Source organism: Chiloscyllium punctatum, chromosome 4 (genome assembly GCF_047496795.1).
Source record: "Chiloscyllium punctatum isolate Juve2018m chromosome 4, sChiPun1.3, whole genome shotgun sequence".
In the NCBI taxonomy this organism is placed as follows: Eukaryota; Metazoa; Chordata; class Chondrichthyes; order Orectolobiformes; family Hemiscylliidae; genus Chiloscyllium; species Chiloscyllium punctatum.
The window spans coordinates 11,249,822-11,273,477 of NC_092742.1; the positions used below are offsets into that span (position 1 = coordinate 11,249,822).

Here is a 23,656-nt window from a genome sequence, read left to right on the forward strand (position 1 = left end):
AACAGGTTATCTTTTCTTTATTTGAGGATCAGTGCATGCTAGGCTAACATTTATTGCCCATGCCTGACCTTCCCTGAGATGATGGTGGTAAGTCCTCTCTTGAAACACTGCTGTGCACATGACATAGGTCCACCCTCATCACTGTTAAAGTGGAATTCCAGGAAATAAACCCCATACTAGACAAATAGTAACTAGTAAAGTAGTAAACCGTCCAATATGGGAGAGTACGTGCATACTGATGTCACTAGTTTATTGACAGAGAGAACAAATATCTTCCATTATTATGTTTTTTAACTACTCCCTTTGTCAGTTCTGTAACTAACACCCTCTCAGGAAAGGATAAGTGCACCAGGGTTTTAATTTCATTTCACTGAGCAGGAATTACATAGGGCTATTTTTTCCAATTCATTCCTGAGATATGAGCATTATTTGGTGGGCCAGTACTTATTGCCCATCTTTAGCTGCCTTTGAGAAGGTGGTCTTGAGCTGCCTTCTTGAACTATACTAGTTCATTTTGTGTTGATAGACCCAAAAGGCCAGGAGCCAAAATTTCATGAAGCTGAAAACTCATATTAATCCAAAATCTAATCAAATGATTTAGGAAAAAAACCATAGCTTTAAAAGATATATTAAATTCTTATTAAGGTAATCACTATGGTCATTTATGGTTTTGTTTTGCTTTTGTGTAGCCATACGTATTACAATAAATGCAATACATAACTAAACTTAAAATGATTTTCAGCCTATTGGAATATCAGAATGAGTGGGGTTGGCATCTTAAACAACCTAGGAGAAAGTGAAGACTGCAGATGCTGGAGATCAGAGATGAAAATGTGTTGCTAGAAAAGCGCAGCAGGTCCTGAAGAATGGCTCATGCCTGAAACGTCGATTCTCCTGCTCCTTGGATGCTGCCTGACCTGCTGCGCTTTTCCAGCAACACATTTTCAGCTTTCTATCTTAAAACAACCTTCCAGTGTTTCCCTGCAAAGACTCATGGCAGTATTTATAATTAAAATTATGAATTTGATATAAACTGTGAGTCTTATACTTTGATTTATTCTAAGTTTTGGTTTTTGGCTTTTTAACCTGTGGATTTTGCGTGTGTCTTAATTGAATAATTAACTTGTAAATATTTCTATTACCATTGTGGTTTCTTTTTTATAACAGTTTTTTGAGGCCTGGATTTAGAATGAATGGGTGTTTGTGCACCACTAAAGAATTTTTGTTTAACTTAAGACTGCTTTTTGACCCAGAAAAGTAAACAATGGGGCCTCAAGGTTTGTTAGAGACTCCTGGAAGTAGTTATTTTTAAGCTTAAGCTTTCTTAGAGGTGTCCTTGGGCTTCAGTTTTAAATCTACACGCATTTAAAAATAAATGGACTTACTTGCAACAGATAGCTTGGTTTTGTGCAAGGGAGGTTGTGCCTCACTAACTTGATCAAGTTTTTTGAGGAGGTGACAAAGATAATTGATGAGGGAAAAGTGGTTGATGTTGTCTACACAGACCAGCAAAGCCTTTTACAAGATCCATCATGGTGGACTGGCACAAAAGGTGAACTCACTTGGTTTTAAGGGTGAGCTAGCAAAAACTTTTGGAATATTGTGTACCATTCTGGTCTCTTTCCTATCGGAAGCATGTCATGAAACTTGAAAGGGTTCAGAAAAGATTTACAAGGACGTTGCCAGGTTAGAGGATTTGTGCTATAGAGAGAGGCTGAACAGGCTGGGGCTGTTTTCCCTGGAGCGTCGAAGGCTGAGGGGTGACCTTATAGAGGTTTACAAAATCATGAGGGGCATGGATAGGATAAATAGACAAAGTCTTTTCCCTGGGGTGGGGGAGTCCAGAACTAGACAGCATAGCTTAAGAGTGAGAGGAGAAATATATAAAAGGGACATAAGGGGCAACTTTTTCATGCAGAGGGTGGTGCGTGTATGGAATGAGCTGCCAGAGGGAGTGGTGGAGGCTGGTACAATTACAACATTTAAAAGGCATCTAGATAGTTATATGAGTAGGATGGGTTTGGAGGGATATGGGCAAGTGCTGGCAAATGGGACTAGATTAGGTTAGGATATCTGGTTGGCATGGATGAGTTGGAACCGAAGGGTCTGTTTCCGTGCTCTACATCTCTATGACTCTATAACTGGCTTAGTCATAGGAGACAGAGGGTAGCTGTGTCGAAAGGATGCTTTTCGGAATAGAAAAATGGCAGACGGAGTTTAATCCAGACAAATGTGAGGCGATGCATTTTGGAAGATCAAGTATAGGTGGAAATTATATGGTGAATGGCAGAACCATTAGGAGTAATGATATGCGGAGAGATCTGGGTGTGCAGGTCCCCAGATCACTAAACGTGGCAGCGCAGGTAGATAAGGTAGTAAAAAAAGGCTTATAGCATGCTTGCATTCATTTAAAGGACCATTAAGTGTAAAAGTAGACAAATTATGCTGCAGCTTTAATGAACTTTAGTTAGGCCACACTTGGAATATTGAATACAGTTCTGGTCACCATACTATCAGAAGGAGCTGGATGCTTTGGACAGGGTACAGAACTGGTTTACCAGGATGTTGCCTGGTAAGGGGGATTTTAACGATGAAGAAAGGTTGAAAAGATTGGTTTCGTTTTCACTGGAATGCAGGAGATTGAGGGGCAACCTGATAGAAGTTGAGAAGATTGTGAATGGCATAGATAGGGTGGAAAGTATAAGGCGTTTTACTAGGGGACACAGGTTCAAGGTGCAGGGGGAATGTTTAAAAGAAATATGTAAGACACACAAAGGGTGTGAGTGCCTGTAACACATTGGAGATGGTAAAAGCAGTCACAACAGCAGCATTCAAGGAGCACATGGATGAATACATTAATAGGAGGGGAATAGGGGAATATGGATCCTGTAAGTAAAGACAGTTTTAGTATGGAAAGGCAAAATATGTCAGTGCAGGCTTGGATGGCTGAAGGGCCCGTTCCTGTGCTGTACTGTTCTTTATTCTTTGAGTTTGAACAGTCCTGTGAAGTCCTGAGAAGGGAAGGATACAGTGACCTGAGTAGTTTTAAACTGGAGTTAATGTTAATCCCAGACCAGAAGCATTAGGATAAAAGCCTGAAGAGGTTGCTTAAATCTAAGTACATTTAAACTCAGGTGTATAGTAACGCCAAAAGAAGGTATCTGTAGCTGTAATCTGTAAGTCAAAGTCACAAAGGACTTAAATTTATCCAGATGGCACATACAGGGACTTGGCAGTTAGGCCATATAGGAGTGGTGCTTTGGGTATTGTATCAGAGCTGTGTTTTGGGGTCCTGTACAAAAGCTGTGTTTTTCTTAAATTTATGAAGGAGTGTTTTGGGATAAATGCAATTGTACTTTTACTATATATTTAAAATCCTTGAATTTGTATTGTTAAGTATGTAGTCTGGTACATTCTATTGTATCTTCATTAATGTTGTTAATAAACATCTGTTTTATTGTTAAAGCAAAATCTGTAACATTGGATGTTTATGATTCAGCAAGACATCACTTTGTTAAAACTAAATCAGATCAGAATATGATCAACAAGCCAGGTTTTTGTCTGAAATCCAACGTAACAAATAATAACATCAGTGAGGATCATAACACAGAGCTTTTATCCAAGTTCCAAAATAGTCCAGTCACATAAATTTGTCACCTTTCTGAAGCAAAATGAAATGCTGAATGGTATTGTGCACAATTATCTCGAGCTAGAGACACTGGAATAATCTGCTTTCAAGGAAAGTCTTGTATTAATTCTGCAAGCAAAAATGGAACACAACGTAGCTATAGAAACATAATATAACTTAAAAAAAGTTGCATTCCTACTTGAAATATAAAAATCCTTAGATTGTTTAAAATAGTTAATGAAATGTTAATTTCCTTGTAAACACTCGACACATTCTAAAGATAAATCACCTTGCCTGCAGTTTTTTTTTCTTTCTTTTCTGCAATAAAGGACTTGTATTTATAAAATACCTTTTACAACATTAAGGTTTTCTGGCTCAGGTGACTGTCTGTGTGGAGTTTGCACATTCTCCCCGTGTTTGCATGGGTTTTCTCTGGGTGCTCCAGTTTCCTCCCACAATCCAAAGATGTGCAGGTCAGGTAAATTGGTCATGCTAAATTGCCCATTGCATTAGCTGCATTAGTCAGGGGCAAACATAGGATAGGGGTCTGGGGTGGGTTACTCTTCGGAGGGTCGGTATGGACTTGTTGGGCCAAATGGCTTGTTTCCATACTGTACAGAATCTAATCTAATCTAAATATGTATCTAAAAATGCATTTTTTGAAATATGCTTACTGGTATATTGCCTGGAAACATGGTAAACAATCTGTGCACATCAATGCTCACAAACAGCAATGAGATGGTGGTCAGATAATTTATTTATTTTTAGCAGTGTGTAGTTAAAGAACAACTACCTATTTTTGAGAAAATCATTAATAATTCCTATCACCATGGCATCTCACCAGAAAATGAGCCACCATATCTAATCTAGTTGTGTTGCTTTAGAGAACAGGATGCTTTTCAATCTTTCAATTTGCTAAACTTTAAGCTCCATTTATGGACAGCGGGGGGGTGATGATCAGATGATTGTGACAAGCATGTCCTGTATCTTTTCAATATCTCACTGCAAAGTTTCATCAAACTATTTGGTATTCACAGCACATAGTTGCAACAAGACCTTAAATACTCCAATCAGAGAAATATTTGTCCTCACTTCTCAAGAAAGTTGTCAGTCTTCTAAGCAAAATGTGCACAATTATCTGAGTTGACATAGTTGAAGAATGAATCACACAGATACTAGAATAACTTATTTTAACAACAATATGGGGCACAATACCTGAAGTGAAAGTGCCATAAAAGCATATCAAAAATCTAAAAATAACAATGTTCTAACTTATCAGTTGTGGAAATATAGTTACATTAATCAACATAGTGGATGAGATGGAAAAATGTATCTTCTTTGCACAGAACAATCTCGATTATCCAAATGAGACAGGTGGGAAGCATTTTGTTCGGATAAGTGATGTTCGGATAACAGATAATATTTTACGGGATCTTGAGATCTTGTTTGGATAATCCGAAATTTGGATAATTGACGTTCAGATAACTGAGGTTGTTTCGCAAACTCTAATACCTTTCTAAGAAACAAATCACAATGCGCTAAATTTTCTTCTATTTATGTAGCATATTTACACCCGAAAGACTCCACAACATTACAGAAAAATGTAATTTTTGTCTTGTAGTTACTGCTATAATGTAAGAAAGTCTGTCAGGCTATTCTCACACAGCGATGTTGTCTCACAAACAGCAGAGACAATGATCAGATAATGTTTTTCAGTCATTGCTCATTAAAGATAAATCACTTGTTTGTGAGTCATGTTTTAGATACTGTGATATCAGTGTTTTTCTCTGAAATCATTTCATTCCATCACCGTGTCTGATATGTATACATGCTGTTTTAAGGATGTAACTTCTTTATTTTAGTTATTCTCTAAACTTTAAGATCCACCACCTATGTTAAATATATATTCAAGTTGTGACCAAATGATTTATTTACCACAGTTTTGCGATCAATGCTAGCCTCAATATTTCATTGGGCATTTCAAAGAAGTAAGTCCTCCTTCTCTTTTTCAGTCTAAAATTGTACTCTAATATGGATATGATAAGAAAAGAATTTTTGCAGAAAAGATTGGTTGGGTGGGCTGAACAGTGACAAATGGAATTCAGCCCTCAGAAGTGAGAGCTAATGCACTTGGAAAGAGCTAACAAGATAAGGGATTACACTATGAATGGTAGAATTATAGAAACTACTGAAGATCAGAGGCACCTTTGTGCATTTATCCACATCGCCGAAGGTAGCAAGGCAGTTAGATTTACCCAGGATGTTGCTTGTCTGGAGGGTGTGACCTATGAGGAAAGTTTGGATAGACTGGGGGGTGCTTTCCCTGGAACAACAAAGGTTGACCATAAAATACTTCGGTGAGCGAAATATTTACTAAACCTTGCCTTTCTTCTTCATTAAATTTTACAGTGTCCAGAATTAATATGAAAATGAACAATTATCTAAAGAATAAGATTAGAAACAACTAACACATTCTCTGGAATAACCTGGTTTGTGGAAGGAAAATAGTGTATTCTTGAAGTGAAATTGAAACATAACATAGCCATGAAAGTAATCAAAAATTTAACTACATTATTACCTACCTGTCATGAAACTATTACTACACCATTTAGTGCAAACTAACTGGAATTTCCTCAGTTAAAAGGCGAGCATTAATGACTGAATTCTTTTTCAAGTTTCCTATCTTTGTGCATTAGGTTGATTGGGCCTGTCCCAGTGTGATTTCCAGCAGCTGTCTGATCATAGAGGAGTGCGTATCATGAAAGAGCAAGCCATCCACTTCCATTCCCAGATTCCCAGTTTTTCCACTTCGAATTCCATGTTTCACCAACAACTCCAACAACTTTTCTTCCTGAAGGCAGATGAAAACATTGATTACAGAACTGGGATTTTATAAGCTTCTGGAAGGATGGAAAAGACAAGTCTTCTTATTGCAGAAAGAAGATGGTAGTTTGACAAATGTAGATTTGGAAAAAATAATTTCACTTGTGGGACTGAAAAAAACCAGAAAAGTCACAAATATAAGACAGTGATTAATAAATCCAGTAGGGAAGTCCAGTAGGGAAATCCAGCAGAGCTGGGCTGAGGAGTGGCAGATGGAGTTCAACCCTGCCAAGTGTGAAGTTGTCCATTTTGGAAGAACAAATAAGAATGCGGAATACAGGGTTAATGGTAGGGTTCTTGGTCAGGTGGAGGAACAGAGGGATCTTGGGGTCTATGTACATAGATCTTTGAAGGTTGCCACTCAGGTGGATAGAGTTTGTAAGAAGGCCTATGGAGTATTATCGTTCATTAGCAGAGGGATTGAATTCAAGAGTCGTGAGGTGATGTTGCAGCTGTACAGGACTTTGGTTAGGTCACATTTGGAGTACTGTGTGCAGTTCTGGTCGCCTCACTTTAGGAAAGATGTGGAAGCTTTGGAGAGGGTGCAGAGAAGATTTACCAGGATGTTGCCTGGAATGGAGAGTAGGTCATACGAGGATAGGTTGAGAGTTCTCGGCCTTTTCTCGTTGGAACGGCGAAGGATGAGGGGTGACTTGATCGAGGTTTATAAGATGATCAGAGGAATAGATAGAGTAGACAGTCAGAAACTTTTTCCCCGGGTACAACAGAGTGTTACAAGGGGACATAAATTTAAGGTGAAGGGTGGAAGGTATAGGGGAGATGTCAGGGGTGGGTTCTTCACCCAGAGAGTGGTGGGGGCATGGAATGCGCTGCCCGTGGGAGTGGTAGAGTCAGATTCATTGGCGACCTTTAAGCGGCATTTGGATAGGTACATGGATGGGTGCTTAATCTAGGATAGAAGTTCGGCACAACATCGTGGGCCGAAGGGCCTGTTCTGTGCTGTATTGTTCTATGTTCTATGTTCTATGTTCTAAGTCAGAAGACATTTCTTTACCCAGCAGTTAAAATGTGGAACATGCTGCTAGAGAAATAATGAAAAGAGTCATATAAATTCATAGATGATGGAGAAAGGAAAAGGAGGGAAAAAAATGGTATAAAAAGGGATTTGAGGAGACTCATATGGTGCATAAACACCGGCATATGTGGTGCATATACTATTTGGGCTGAATGAGCTGCTTGTTTATTTGATGCAACGTTCAGCATACACCAAGCAAAGAGTACAACATTGTTTAAGATTAGATTACTCACAGTGTGGAAACAGGCCCTTCAGCCCAACAAGTCCACCCAAACATCAACCCACCCAGACCCATTCCCCTACATTTGCTCCTTCACCTAACACTACAGGCAATTTTGCATGGCCAATTCACCTAATGTGCACATTTTTGCACTGTGGGAGGAAACCGGAGCACCCGGAGGAAACCCACGCAGAGGATGTGCAAACTCCACACAGATAGTTGCCTGAGGCGGAAATTGAACCGGGGTCTCTAGCGCTGTGAGGCAGCAGTGCTAACCACTGTGCCACGTGCCACCTATTGATTCATGCTAACCAGTAGATCTGGTGTGCTACTGGCTGTGTGTAAAATGATGACAGAAAGTAGCTTCACCTCTACAATTACATAGCAGAGGCTTTTACCAGAGAAACTGGGGAGAACCTGCTTCACTGAAGGAGAGATTATCTTAAAAAGTCAAGTTTGTCAGTGTAGTTGGTATTGTGCTTCCTAACATTAACAGCTAACAGACAGGTATGGCTACAAAAATACTTTTTAAAATACTTTTATCTCAAGGGTATTGTAATACAAAGGGATGAAAGTTATGTTACAGTTGAATAAAGCTCTGGCTAAACCTGCTTTAAAAGTGGTGTATTTACTTCTAAACCTCAAAGGATATACTCGTCTTAAGTGGAATGCAGCACAGATTCACTAGCATGATACCAGGATTATAAGAGTTGTTTCATGATGGAATTACATAACTGAGATATGTATTCCTTTGATTAAGCAGTGATTTAATTGAGATGTTTAAGTGAACAAGGAGGTGATAGAAAGGAACTATTTACTATGGTGAGACTATCCAGAGAAAAGAACAGAACCTCAAAATTAGAACTAGGCTGTTCAAAGATGATACCAGGAAATACAGATGCACAGAAGAAAAAGATAAAAATCTGATGTTCTCTGCCTCAAAAAAAAGATGGGATCAATTGTGAATTGCATAACTGAGATTGAGATTTTTTTGTTATGAAAGGGTATCAAGGAATGTGGAATGAATAGGGTAAACAGATTGATTTATCTGAAGCTCAAGAGACTGAATGGCCCCCACCTGTTCTATATTTATTGATTAATTCTTTACCCAACGTGTTTGGATAAGCACGTGGATAATGATGGGATAGTGTAGGGAGACGAGCGGAGAATAATTCACAGGTTGGCGCAACATCGAGGGCCGAAGGGTCTGTTCTGCGCTGTATTGTTCTATGTTCTATGTTAATGTCTATCAACATAATTTATAAAGCACTTTGAGTCATTTCTAAGAATCTGCATAAGATATTACATGAAGGAAATGTTTTTCTTCTAGTGAGTCATATTGAAACAAGCAGTTACTATGACAACCTTTATACCCAACTTTACCAGAAGGAAACATCCCATCAGACATAAAAATAACAAGCCATTAGGATAGCAAACAAGACAGGAGTCATAAAAGTTGCCTATAACCAACCACCCTGTTGGCAAGTAGGGTGCAATGCAGAAAACTTAACGATTAGGAGGAACGAAAACATAAAAATAAGTAAATGACATGATGTACCCATTTCAAACAATTCAATTTTTTTTGTTTTAAAGGGGTTAAAAGACTAGCAGTACAATCCAGGATAGCATTGAGGGAGAAACAGCTTAGAAAAAAGAACCAATAGATCAAGAGGCACTAGTTTGACTGAAAAAAAAAAGAAACTTGCATTTCTATATTTTCTTTCATTGCCTCAGGACATCTCAAAGTGCTTAACAGTCAATGAATACCTATGAGGTACAGTCATTGTTGTAATGTAAAAAAACATGATTTGGAGGTGCCGGTGTTGGACTGGGCTGTACAAAGTTAAAAATCACACAACACCAGGTTATGGTCAAACAGGTTTGTTTGGAAGCACTACCTTTCAGAGTGCTGTCCTTCATCAGGAACCACCTGATAGCCAAATTGCACAAAGAGCTCTCATATAAAGCAGTATCTTATGAATCAATATTCTGTTTTTTTTAGTGATGTTGATGATTATACCAGGTCAAAATTCTACACTGTTTACTTTAAAAACTTTCAGATGTGGAAAGAGAGGATCATTAAGAAGTATTTGAAGTTCCACAGTTTTGGGATCCTGGGAAGGAATAAGCCAGACAGTCAGAGTCAAGACTTGATTTCAAGGTGCAGAGAAATAGTCTGTAAGGGAGAGCTTTGAAGAACAAGAGAGTTAAACTCAGGATCAAAGAGCTGAGTAGCCTTGATAAAATAAGAAATAGAAAAAGGATGGCTGATAGGAGCAGGAGAAGACAAAGAAAAAAATAACTCACTGGAAAGTGATCTATTATTCTGGGAGAAAATAAATCCCTTTGTTACTTACCTTCTGGACTGTAGGCAGTGCCAAGATGTAGCCAACCATTTCAGATGTCATAGGAAACCCAAGTGCTTTGCGTAGATAGCGTTCGTGGATCGCGCAGCTATTGAGAATGTACAGACCGCAGGCTACAGCATAACCTCCCCAGTTTGATACACCTAATAAAAATATATCGTTTAAAATTGCTTCTTCTTCTGAGAAGACTTAAAGAACTATTTTGAGTTGGCCAAATCTCAAGAACCCAAGAGTGAGAAAGGGCGATTCTGTCTATCAATCATACTAACTCCAGAACCAGCAACTACTCTGCAATGGATAATCCACAATCACATTTATGGAACACCAAGATTGAATACTGAAAGCTTAACTTACCTACAAGTTACTGACAGAAGCTAATTACATTATAGATGTCTTCAGTTATTTTAATCTATATGTTTGGACATATTATGAGACACCTCTGGGGCAAGTGGAACTTGAACCCAGACCTACTGGCCAGAAGACAACTGAAGTACAGGCCTGGATTTTTGCGGTTAATTCTCTGGAGTAGGACTTAAACCCATAACCTCTAACTAAGTGTTGATCTTAACACCATAAGACACAGGAGCAGAATTAGGCCAGTCGGCCAATCAAGTCTATTATGCAATTCAAACATGGCTGATATGTTTCTCAACCCCATTCCCCTGCCTTCTCCCTGAAATGCTTAATTGCCTTACTAATCAAAGACCTATCTATCTCTGTCTTAAATATACTCAATGACTTAGTCTCCACAGTTTTCAGCAGTAATGAGTTCCATAGATTCACCAACCCCTGGCTGAAGAAATTTGTCCTCACCACAGTGCTAAAAACTCAATCCTTCACTCTGAGGCTGTGCCCTTGGGTCCTAGTCTCTCCTACTAGAGGAAACATCTTTACTACATTCACCCTATCCAGGCCTCTTAGTATGCTGTAAGTTTCAATCAGATCACTACTCACCCTTCTAAATTCCACTGACTATAGACCCAGAGTCTAGATTAGAGTCGTGCTGGAAAAGCACAGCAGGTCAGGCAGCATCCGAGGAGCAGGAAAATTGACATTTCAGACAAAAGTCTTTCATCAGGAATAGAGGCAGGGTGCCTGCAGAGTGGAGAGATAAATGAGAGGGGGTAGGGGTCGGGAGAAAGTAGCATAGAGTACAATAGGTGAATGGGGATGGGGATGGATGTGATAGGTCAGAGAGGAAGGTGGGGGAAGGTAGCAAAGAGTACAATGGGTGAATGGGGGGTGGGGATGAAGGTGATAGGTCAGAGAGAGGGTGGGGGAAGGTAGCAAAGAGTACAATGGGTGAATGGGGGGGTGCGGATGAAGGTGGTAGGTCAGAGAGGAGATGACCTGGGGGTTGCAGCGAGAGCGCGATTCACTGAGATTCTTGTAGAGAGAGGAGGAAAACTTCTTCAAGGCAGGCATCCTTGCAAGACCCAAAGTCCTAGCTACTCCTCACATGACAAACTCTTCATCATTCTTACAAACGTTCTCTGGATTTTCTGCTCTGCCAGCACATATTTTCTTAGACAGGGGGCTCAAAACTGCTGACAATATCCCATATGGGATCTAATCAGAGCCTTATACAGCCTCATCAGTTCATGTCTGCTCTTGAACTCTAGCGGTCTTGAAATGAATGCTAATATTGCATTTGTCTGCCCAACTGCCAACTGAACCTGCATGTTAACCTTAGGAGAATCCTGAAAATCCAAGTAACTTCGTGCTTCAGAAAGCCTTTTCCCATTTAGAAAATATACCATGCCTCTATTCTTCCTACCAAAGCACATAACTTCATTATTTCTCATGCTGTATTCCATCTGCTACTTCTTTGCATACTCTCCTCACATGGTTAGAGATAAAAAAAACTGCAGATGCTGGAATCTAAGGTAGATGAGCAGGAGGCTGGAAGAACATAGCAAGCCAGGCAGCGTCAGGAGATGGAGAAGTTAATATTTTGGGTGTACCCCTTCTTCAGGACTGGGGGTGAGTGTAAGGGGAGCTTCAGATACGAAGGATGCGGTGGGGGGCGGGGGGGTGGGGTGGGGTGGTGAAGTAGGGATAGGGTAGAGATTATGACCTGGTTGGTCGATGGGAGGAATGAATCCGGTTGGTAGCTAGAAGGGTCGATCAGAGGAAGGGAAGGTAGGGGGAGGGGCTTGGAAGGGAGTCGGGGGATGGGAAGGAGGTAATTTGAAATTGGAGAACTCAATGTTGAGTCGTCTGGGCTGTAGGCTTCCCAGATGGAAGATGAGGTGTGGTTCCTCCAATTTGTGGTCTGATTTGCTGTGGCAATGTGGTCTTCTCTACATTGGTGAGACCAAACGGAAACTCAGGACACTTTTCATCAACCATCTCAGCCAGACTTGCAGGGGCCAACCTGAGCTCCCAGTCACAGCCCTTTTTAATTCTCCTTCCCACTCCCTTTCCAAAATGACCATCCTTGGCTTCCTCCATTGCCACAGTGAATCAGACACTAATTGGAGGAACAACACCTCATCTTTCACCTGGGCAGTCTACAGCCCGGAGGACTCAACATTGAGTTCTCCAATTTCAATTACCTCCCTTCCCATCCCCAACTCCTTCCCAGCCCTTCCCCTACTTCCATTCCTCTGATCCATGCTTCCTTCCAGCTACCAACAGGATTCATTCCTCCTATTGACCAACCAGGTTGTACCCTCTACCTGTGTTCACCTATCCCTACCTCACATCCTGCCCACCTGCCCCTTATCTGCAGTACCTCTTAAACCCACTCCCAATAATGAAGAAGGGTTATACCTGAAACATTGACCTCTCCACCACCTGATGCTGCCTGGCTTGCTGTGTTCTTTCAGCTGCCTGCTTGTCTACCACTCTTCTCACATGCCTAGGTCCTTCTGCTGCCTCCCCACTTCCGCAACGCGACCTGTCCCTCCACCTATTTGTGTTATCTGCAAATTTAGCCAGCTCCTTCTTTCAGATGTGACTAGCTGAGGTCCAACGCTGACCCATACAGAACTCGACTAATCACCAGCAATGAAAAAGACCTCTTTATCCCTACTGTCTGCCTTCTGCCAGTCTGCCAATCTTCTATCCATGCCAGTATCTTGCCCCTAACACCATGGGCTCTTTCCTAGCTGCCTCTTATGCAGCACCTGGTCAAAGGCTCTCTGGAAATCCAAGTTGATCATCTCCACTGGTTCACCTTTGTCTAACTTACTTGTTACCTCCTCAAAGATATGTAAGGTATAACCTCCTCTTGACTAAGCCACGCTGACTCAGCCATATTCTATTATGCACTTCCAAGTACTTCACAATTTCATCCTTAATAATGAACTCCAAATACTTGCCAATGACTGAGGTCAGGCTAAACTGGCCGATAGTTTCCAGTCTTGTGCCTCGTTCCCTTCTTAAACAGGGTGTTAGATGACCAATTTCCCTGTCCTCTGGCACTCCAGTAATTCCTGAAAGATCCACCATCAATTCCTCTACAATTTCCACAGCTTTCTCCTTCGAAACTCTGCAGGCCATCTAGTCTGGGTGATTTATCCACCTTTACCTTACTGATAGACACTACACTCATCTCTGCCCCTGACTTTCTTGAAGTTCTTGTATGCTGCTAGTGTCTTCCACTGTGAAAACTATTCCAAAATACGTATTAAGTTCCTCCACCATTTCTTTGTTCCCCATTACTATTTCTTCAGCCTAATTTTCCAGTGGCCCAATGATTGTTCTTGCTTCTCTCTTACCATTAGATTACTTACAGGCCCTTCGACTCAACAAGTCCACACCGACCCACTGAAGCACAACCCACCCAGACCCATTCTCCTACACATACCCCTTCGCCTAACACTACAGGCAATTTAGCATAGCCAATTCACCTAACCTGCACATTTTTGGACTGTGGGAAGAAACCGGAGCAAACCCACACAGACACAGGGAGAATGTGCAAACTCCACACAGTCAGTCGCCTGAGGCAGGAATTGAACCCAGGTCTCTGGCGCTGTGAGGCAGCAGTGCAACCACTGTGCCACCGTGCCGCCGACTAACAATCTTCTTTTATGTTACTAGCTAGCTTACTCACATATTTCACCTTCGACCCCACTTATTGTTTTTTCAGTTAACCAAAGCTGGTTTTCAAAGGCTTCCCAATCCTCTGGCTTTCCACTAACCTTCACCACATGGTATGCTTTCTCTTTTGCTTTTATGCTGTTCCTGATTCTTGTCAGCCGCGGACACCGTGTCCTCTACTTTGAATGCTTCTTCTTCCTTGGGATGAATTTCTGCTGTGCGTGCTGAATTACCCCAAGAAACTTCAACCATTGTTGGTCCACCATTTTCCCTGATAGGTAACCCTTCCAATCAACTCTGTCCAGCTCTCTCATGTCTTTGTAGTTATCTTTATTCAATTGTCATACAGTTACATCCGACTCCAGCCTCTCCCTTTCAAACTGCAGGGTGAATTCTATCACATTTGCAACTTGAATTCAATAAAAATAATATCTGAATTAAAAATATAATGATGACCATGAATCCATGGTTGATTGTTGGAAAAGCCCATCCGGTTCACTAATGCCCTTTAGAAACTGCCATCCTTATGTGATCTGGCCTACATGTGATTCCAGACACACAGCAATGTGGTTGACCATCTGGGCAATTAGGATGGCCAGCAATACATGACTGAATGAATTTTTCAAAAAATCATGGTCACTGATCTCTAGGGGCTCCTTCATCTTAAGCCTCCTAATCAAGTGTGCCTCATCACACATCACCAAAATAAAAACTGCTTGTTCTCTAGTGGGCTCTACCACAAGGTGGTCCAAAAAAAAACGACGTGGTACTCATTCCATTAATTCCTTTCCTTGATTTTCCAAGTCCACCTGCATATTGAAGTCCCTCATGGTTACTGTAATAGTATATTTTCTACATGCCTTTTCTATCTCCTGATTTTCTTTCCACATCCTGACTACTGCTAGAAGGCCTGTATGTAAATCCCATCAAGGGTTTCTTCCTTTGCAGTTCCTCAATTCTACCCACAGATTCTATACCTTCCAAGTCTATTCATTTCTCACTATAAATTTAATTTAATTTCTTATACACCAGGAATACGCTACCCATTGAACTATGGTTGATATCTTGTCTTCAATGTTGTAAACCCTTATATTCCTACAGGGCAATGGCCTTAGTTGAGACCTTTTGAACAATGATCTAGCACAGGTGAATGGTCTTCTGTTCTGTAAGGTGTCCTGTATTCATGGTTCTTCATTGTAAAGCATGTCTTCAGTCTAAAATACCTCTAAAGTCCTGAGCCAGCCATGTCAGACATGACAGGAGGTGTAGACAAATCCTGAAGGAAAGTATGTTCTATTATTTGTATTCAGATTGTTTTATGTGTGACGGCAATGCGTATAAACCTCCACTGGAATATCACTAGATCATAAACTAGCTCATAAGCACTTTCAGACAATCTTTATGAGGTCTAATTAATTTATTAATGAACAGTCCTTTCATCTGGGTTGCAAATGAGTTTGCATCCCAATGACAAAGGTAATCACTGTCTATTTTAATTTAGAAAGTTGTTCTCTTCTGTCTGCCCTATTTAATATTTCTACTGAATGGCCAACCTGTCCAATGCATTCTAACATTGCATCACAAGTATTCCATTACTGAACCATGGAAATGCAAAGGATAAGACACTACCCTAAACCAACAGTTAATCTGGAAAAACAAAAGGGCTTAACCCTGGTAGATCTGCAATCAATGCAGATTGTAGACTCTCATCTTGCTAAGTCTGCGATATAATTGATTCCTTTTATATCAAAATGTTTATATTTGCAATGAGGTCAATAAGATCATCATTGATTTACCCTAGGCCCCAACTCCTCTTTCCTGCCAGCTCCTAATAGCCCTCAACCTCAATTTCAAAAATCAATCTATATCCTCTTCAAATCTTTCATTGATCATGCTTCCATAATTCTCTCAGGTAGAGAATTCCAGACATTCACTATCTCTGAGGGAATAATCTCGGATCTCAGTTTTGAATGAGTGTCCCCTTATTCTGCAACTATGTCTATGTGTTTGAAAGTCCCCATTAGTGGAAACATCTTCTCAACATCTACCTTGTCAAACCCCTTAGAATCTTGTATTTTTCCATAAGACCAGTAGTAGTTCTTCTAAAGCCTAAAATATCTAGTGGTCATCAATAAGTCAACCCCTTCATTCCTGGAAAAAGTACAGTGAATCTCTTTTGAGCTGCCACCAATACCAGTAAATCATTTCTTAAATGAAGGGACCAAGACTGTACACAGTACTCCAGGTGTGGCCTCATCAACACTCTGTGTGGTTGTAACAAGACTTCCTTGTTTTTAAATTCTAACTCCCTAGTAACGATGGCCAAAATTCCATTTGATTAAGTACTTGTTGTACCTGCATGCTAACTTATGTTTCACACACACAGATTCAGTAATTAGCAGTCTCTTTGGTGCCAAAATGGCATCAGCACAGTGTGTGGTCATGTACACCTTTGGCCCTTGCCTGATGCCACCTTTGTACTGCAATTCCAAACCAACTTCATCTAACAGAACAACCAATAAATAATGCAAAATTCAACTAGTCACCATTGTTCATTCCTTTAGTTTTCTGACTTTGCCTGACCTAGTGTCTTCAACAGTATAAGTAATAGGACTTCTTGGAGTTTCACGGGCGGACAATGTAGACATGTTGCAGCTGTTCGCCAAATAAGCTCCAACTTTCAACTTCATCTCAGCTTGCAAAGTGGAAGTCTGGACTAGCTGGACGTGTGTCAGTGTTGTGACAACAAACACTGCCATTCTGAGAAACTCAGTACATTTGTGCACTACAGAGTCAATGGCACTCCCCTAGGCAGTGTCTCAACAATTATGCTCATCAGTTGGAGGACAGATTGCAAGATTACTGTGCGAGACTCAATGTCCTTTCAACACTGGCATGACAGCAGCAGTCTGAATTTGCACAGCAAAAAGCTGAGAATTCAAAACTACAATCTGACATAGCAGCACTTTGACATTCTGTTGCTTTTGTTCATAGTACAGTAAAAGCCAAGATATTATCCACCAATCTTGACATGGAGTTGGCCACCTCTTCCATGCTGTAAAGAATGTGCTCCAAGTTTGGCCTAGGCCTGTGATAATTTGCTGCCAGACTCCTCCATGCTCATTGACAATGCCATCAGATCATCTGGCAGGCCTGCCAATGCACCAAGCATTTCTGTGTGTTCTGTCATCAGCTTTTTCATCATTTCATCCAAGTCCTTCACTGTGTGCTTTGCAGTGGAACACGTGATCTCACCAGCCAGGGAGCTAGTACTTGTGCTATCATTTGCTTCAGGTCACTTGTCTTGGCTATCTCACCAACCACAAGGAAAAAGCTGTAAAATTGGCAAATGACATAAACTTGTTTAACTGATCTTGCATTCTTCAACATGGAAATCCTGTCTGACCATTATGTTCATTGCCAAGTACTGCAGTTTTATTGACTCTTGTCGTTTAGACATCCTGTCTCTGTGTTGGTCTCTGAAGTATGTGCAATGCCAGTTCATCTGAACTGGTCGCTGTGAGTGACAGATTGAGTGTTGGGGTTGCATAATCATTAGTATTGTCTTCCTGTTGGCCTTCCTATTCCTGTACCATTGCCTGGCAAAGCTGCAATTCTTAGATATTTGAAAGGAGCAAGCCTAGATTTTGGTGGGGAAGGGGAATTATTGGGTTGGGGTGTGGGGCAGGAAGAGGTGAATGCTGATACCATCTGAGTTTGTAAATCAGAAGAATTTGGGTGATTTTGCAAACAGGATGTAAGAAGGTAAAATTGGTCAGACCATACTGCTTCAGTGGTCTCAACTCCAATGCTGGGCATGGCTTCAACAACAGCCTCTCCAATTACGGAAATATTGTTTCCTCCCTGGGGATAAGAACATGCAGGCATGTTTATTCTTTGCTGCTGTTGTCTGTACTAACGCACCATTTGATGGTGAAAGAGTGGGAAGTGTGCCAGTAAGTATGCTGCAATCTCCTTTGAGTAATCTGGTACAACAGTTCCATAATGCAATGTCTCCAATGTTGTGAGATATGCAGCAGTGTAAGGTGTGTGAAGGTGAGGTGAAACTATGATTGTGAGGAATGATGTGTCCTTGATAGAAATTGTTGGTAGATGAACAAAGAAAGCTGATGAATTGAGCGCGCTGGTGTGACTGTAAGAATAAGGCATTTGAAGACACATTTACTAAAACGACCTTGATTAATCCTATGAGGTCACTATAAACCTCTTTCAGAACCTTATTCACACCCGTGCATTGCTACCATTCACACTGGCCTTAGTGGCTATGTGTTCCTATGTCCAACCAAGCACTCTGTTTGGAGGCTAAGCAAAAAAAGGCAAAGAACTGCTGATGCTGGCAATCAGAAACAAAACCAGAAATTGCTAGAAAAGTTTAGCAAGTCTGGCAACATCTGTGGGGAGAAGGCAGAGTTAATGTTTCAAGTCCAGTAACCCTTCTTCAGAACTGATTGTAGCTCAGAAAAGGTTGGGTGGGGAGAGTAAATGATAGTTGGAAATGAAGCCCACAGAGAGAGATAGAGAGAAAAACAGTTGGACAGGCAAAGGAATGGGTAAAGATTAGCCTAGTGGAATCACCAGCTGCGAAGTGAGACCATTAGTAGCTGACAATAGGGTAATAGTGATAGCAGCTCATGTGATGACAAGGCCTGGTGTTGTGGGGGTTGCACAAGGACATGGGAGAAGGTTCTCAGGTCCTAGAATTATCGAACTTGATATCGAGTCCCGAAGGCTGCAGAGCTCCCCAAGCGGAAAAGGAGATGCCGTTCCTCCAACTTGTGATGAGCTTCACTAGAGATGTTGGCCAGGGAGTAGTGAGGAATGCTGAAAGGGCAGGCAACAGGAAACTTAGAGACATTTCTGTGGATACCATGTAGTTTTCAACAAAAAGGTTGCCTAGTCTGCCTTTTGTCTGCCCAATATGGAGGAAAATACATTGTGAGCATCAAATACAGTAAACCACATTGAGTGAAGTGCAGATAAATTGCTGGAAGATGTGTCTGGGGCCTTGGTTAGTGAACAGGTATTGGAGGATTCATTCTGGCCACCTGTTGATGCAGGATCTCTCTCTAACTGTGCTTGGGCCTTGTAAACTGTTTTGCAACCTCTGCCATTTTTAACTATCTTCACACTTTGTTGCTTTGCCGGCGATGCCCTTGTACTGGTTTTAGAAGTTGAATAAAAATGTTTTGGCCAAAAGTCTATCTAAAGTAAACCATAGGAGTACGTAAATTTAACTGACTTGTTCCAATTGTGACTCCAACCTCTAGTCTTGCCATTCAAATTACCTTGGAGAGATTATATAAAGTCGAACCAAACTTCAAACCACCAGTATCAATAATGAAAAGTTGTTGTTTCTTTCAAAAATGGTGCATCTCCTGCCAATGTGCTTGAACGAGACATTAATGCCACTGACATTATCGTGGTGTATATCCATATTCCACTGGGACCAGACATAGTTTGCCTGTTGTTGTTGCCCCACCCCATTATTGGTCATCCCAGTGTTGCCCCCCACTTCTGCCCCAGATGTCCTGCTAACTGTTCTCTTATTCCTCTGCTCACCTTCCCATTGTTCATGCCCTTGCTTCCTCACTGCTGGCCATTTCCCTCACTACTCCATTCACGGTTCCATCCCGTTTTACTGCTGGTTCCTGGAGTGAGGCAATGGGTGAGGCATCAAGGGGTCTTTCTGAGAACTCCTTGAGGTTATTGGTTTCATAAATAATTCAAAGCGCATCAGGATGCTACATAAAATAAAATTTAATTTGGTTGTAACAGTGCGACATTTCAGAGAATGCAAGAATTCTTTTTAAAAAGTGTGTGTTTGTTGCAACCAACACCAGGGATTTCCTGTGTTGAGGGTTATATACTCAGACATGTGGTTTTGGGTTTCCTCCCAGTTTGTTTTTGAAGCATCCCTCATGGTCAGCATTTTGCCCTTTCCAAAAATTTTTCTTCAACTCAGGCAAGCATGAACTTTGATATACATTTGCATTGTATGAAATGGCCAATTGCTTGGAATTATTTCTCATTGTTCAGAATCTACAGTGCAATCTATGGCACCTTTTGTAATCATGGGGCATCACTTCACAATGTTGCACAACTCTAACCAAAAAAAAAGGTTCTGTGCGCTGGATTGGTAAGGTTACTAGCTTTTTTTCCAATAGTCTCTTTGGGAATTCAGAACAGTGGAAATGGATGTTAGGACAATGGAATGCTCCTCCTGTACTATGTGGGAAGCACTAGTGTCACCACTAGTGTCCCCACTGACTTCATCTGTGAGAAGTGCACCCAACTACAGTTCCTTGGAAACCGCGTTAGGGAACTGGAGCTGGAGCAGGATGAACTTCAGATCATTCGGGAGGCTGAGGGGCTAATTGAGAGGAGTTACACGGATGTAGTCACACCTCAGCTACAGGCAGATGGGTTACGGTCAGGGGATGGAAAGGGAACATGCAGACAGTGCAGGGATCCCCTGTGGCTGCTTCCCTCAATAACAAGCATACCGTTTTAGATACTGTTGGGAGGCCGACTAACCAGGATAAGCCATGGGGTACAGGTCTCTGGCACAGAGTCTGTCCCTATTGCTCAGAAGGGAAGTGGGGAAAGGAGTACAGCATTAGTCACTGGGGACTCCACTGGGGATAGATAGGAGGTTCTGTGGGATCAAGACAGACTTGTGGTTGGTGTGTTGTCTCCCAGGTGCCAGGGCTCATATGATGTCTCGAATTGTGTTTCTGGCATCCTAAAGGGGGAAGGGGAGCAGCCCCAAGTCATGATCCACATAGGCACCAATGATGTAGGTAGAAAAAGGGATGGGGATGTAAGGCAGAAATTCAGGAAGCTAGACTGGAAGCTAAGAGTTAGAACAAACAGAATTGTTATCTCTGGTTTGTTATCCGTGCCACGTTCTAGCAAGGTGAGGAATAGGGAGAGAGAACAGTTATAGAACATAGAACATTACAACGCAGTACAGGCCCTTGGGTCCTCAATGTTGCACTGCCGTGTGAAACCAATCTGAAGCCCATTTAACCTACACTAATCCATTCTCGTCCATATGCCTACCCAATGACCATTTAAATGCCCATAAAGTTGGTGAGTCTACAACTGTTGGGACCTCTACAAATGGGATGGTCTACACTGAACCAGAGGGGTACCAATATCCTGGGGAGGAAATTTGCTAATGTTCTTTGGGAGGGTTTAAACTAATTCAGCAGGGGGCTGGGAAGTTGAATTGTAGCTCCAGTGCACAGGAGGTTGAGAGTAATGAGGTGATGAATAAGATTTCAAGGTCACAGGAGTATAGTGGTAGGCGGGAAGGTGGTTTTAAGTGTGTCTACTTCAACCGGGACTTCCTTGTTGTGGTCATTTCGGAGACGTGGATAGAGCAGGAACAGGAATGGTTGCTGAAGGTTCCAGGGTTTAGATGTTTCAATAAGATCAGGGAAGCTGGTAAAAGAGGGAGAGGTGTGGCACTGTTAGTCAAGGACAGTGTTATGGTGGCAGAAAGGATGTTCGATGAGGACTCGGTCTACTGAGGTAGTATGGGCTGAGATTAGAAATAGGAAAGGAAAGATCCTCCTGTTGGGAGTTTTCTATAGGCCTCCACAAAGTTCCAGAGATGTCGAGGAAAGGATTGTAAAGATGATTCTGGATAGGAGCAAAAGTACAGCGTAGATGCTATGGGGTCTTTAACTTTCCAAATGTTGACAAGAAACGCTTTAGTTTGTGTAATTTAGATGGGCCATTTTTTGTCCAATGTGTAAAGGGGGGGTTTCCTGACATAGTACGTAGACTGGCCAACAAGAGGCAAGGCCACATTTGATTTGGTACTGGGTAATGAACCTTTGGAGGTAGGTGAGCACTTTGGTGATAATTGAAGAGTTTAGTGCTGGAAAAGCACAGCCAGTCAGGCAGCATCCAAGGAGCAAGAGAATCAACGTTTCTAGCATAAGCTCTTCATCAGGAATGAGGGAGTGGCCCAAGGGGGTTGGGATAAATGGGAGGAGGTGGGGCTGGTGGGGAAGGTAGCTGAGATGAAGTTGGGGGTGAAAATAATAGGTCAGAGAGGACGGTGGAGTGGATAGGAGGGAAGGAAGATGGACAGGTAGGACAGGTCAAGAGGGCGATGCCAAGTTAGTAGGATAGATCTGGGATAAGGTGGAGGAGGGGAAATAAGGAAACTGATGAAATCCACGTTTATCACGTTTGGTTGGAGGGTCCCAAGGCAGAAGATGAGGCGTTCTTCCTCCAAGCAATGGGTGATAAGGGTTTGGCGGTGGAGGAGGCCAAGGACCTGCATGTCCTTAGCTAAGTGGGCGGGGGAGTTAAAGTGTTCGGCTTCAGAGCGGTACGGTTGTTTCTTGGATGTTCACAGGTCGGCACAATATCAAGGGCCGAAGGGCCTGTTTTGCGCTGTATTGTTCTATGCTCTATGTATCCTGGAGATGTTCTCTGACACAGGATGCCTAGTTGTGGAACGCTTCAGAGAACATCTCCAGCACAACCACCTGATGGAGAAGCAGCGCTTCGAAAGCTAGTGATTCCAAATAAACCTGTTGGACTATAACTAGGTGTTGTGTGATTTTTAATTTTGTCCACCCCAGTCCAACACCGGCTCCTCCAAATCTTGATTACAGATACCCTTTTGTGAAGGGTAGGTTGTGCCTCACAAACCTTAGAGTTCTTTGAAAAGTTGATCAAACAGGTGGATGAAGGTAAAGTGGTTGATGTGGTCTATATGGATTTTAGTAAAGCGTTTGATAAGGTTCCCCATGGTAGACTATTGCAGAAAATATGGAGGCATGGGATTGAGGGTGATTTAGTGGTTTGGATTAAAAATTCGCTAGCTGAAAGAAGATAAACGGTGGTTGTTGATGGGAAATGTTCATCCTGGTAGTTCAGTTACGAGTGGTGTACTGCAAGGATCTGTTTTGAGGCCACTGCTGTTTGTCATTTTTATACATGACCTAGGTGAGGGCTTGGAAGGATGGGTTAGTAAATTTGCAGATGACTTAAGGTCAGTGGAGTTGAGGACAGTGCCGAAAGATGTTGCAGATTACAGAGGGATATAGATTAGCTGCAGCTCTGGGCTGTGAGGTGGCAAATAGAGTTTAATGCGGAAAAGTGTAAGGTGATTCACTTTGGAAGGAGTAACAGGAATACAGAGTACTGGGCTAATGGTAAGATTCTTGGTAGCGTTGATGAGCAGAGAGATCTTGGTGTCCATGTCCATAGATCCCTGAAAGTTGCCACCCAAGTTGATAGGGTTGTTAAGAAGGAGTACGGTGTGTTAGCTTTTATTGGTGGAGGGATTGAGTTTCAGAACCATGAGGTCATGTTGCAGCTGTACAAAACTGTGGAGCAGCCGCACTTGGAGTATTGCGTACAGTTCTGGTCACCGCATTATAGGAAGGAAGTGGAAGCATTGGAGACGGTGCAGAGGACATTTACCAGGA

General features: G+C 41.7%; 1 protein-coding gene across 10 annotated transcripts in view; it reads right to left on the reverse strand.

Moving 5' to 3' along the window:
• Nucleotides 1-3,593: 3,593 nt before the first annotated feature.
• Nucleotides 3,594-23,656, reverse strand: part of dglucy (D-glutamate cyclase) — a 138,744-nt gene continuing 118,681 nt past the window's right edge. For 9 of the 10 annotated variants that reach the window (XM_072568062.1, XM_072568063.1, XM_072568070.1 and 6 more), the window contains 2 exons: nucleotides 10,125-10,276; nucleotides 3,594-6,479 (listed from right to left, as the gene is read on the reverse strand). In XM_072568062.1, coding sequence (XP_072424163.1) covers nucleotides 6,321-6,479; nucleotides 10,125-10,276 — 311 coding nt within the window. In that variant the 3' untranslated portion in view covers nucleotides 3,594-6,320. The remainder of the gene's footprint in view (nucleotides 6,480-10,124; nucleotides 10,277-23,656) is intronic. The other variant, XM_072568067.1, reaches the window with a different exon arrangement.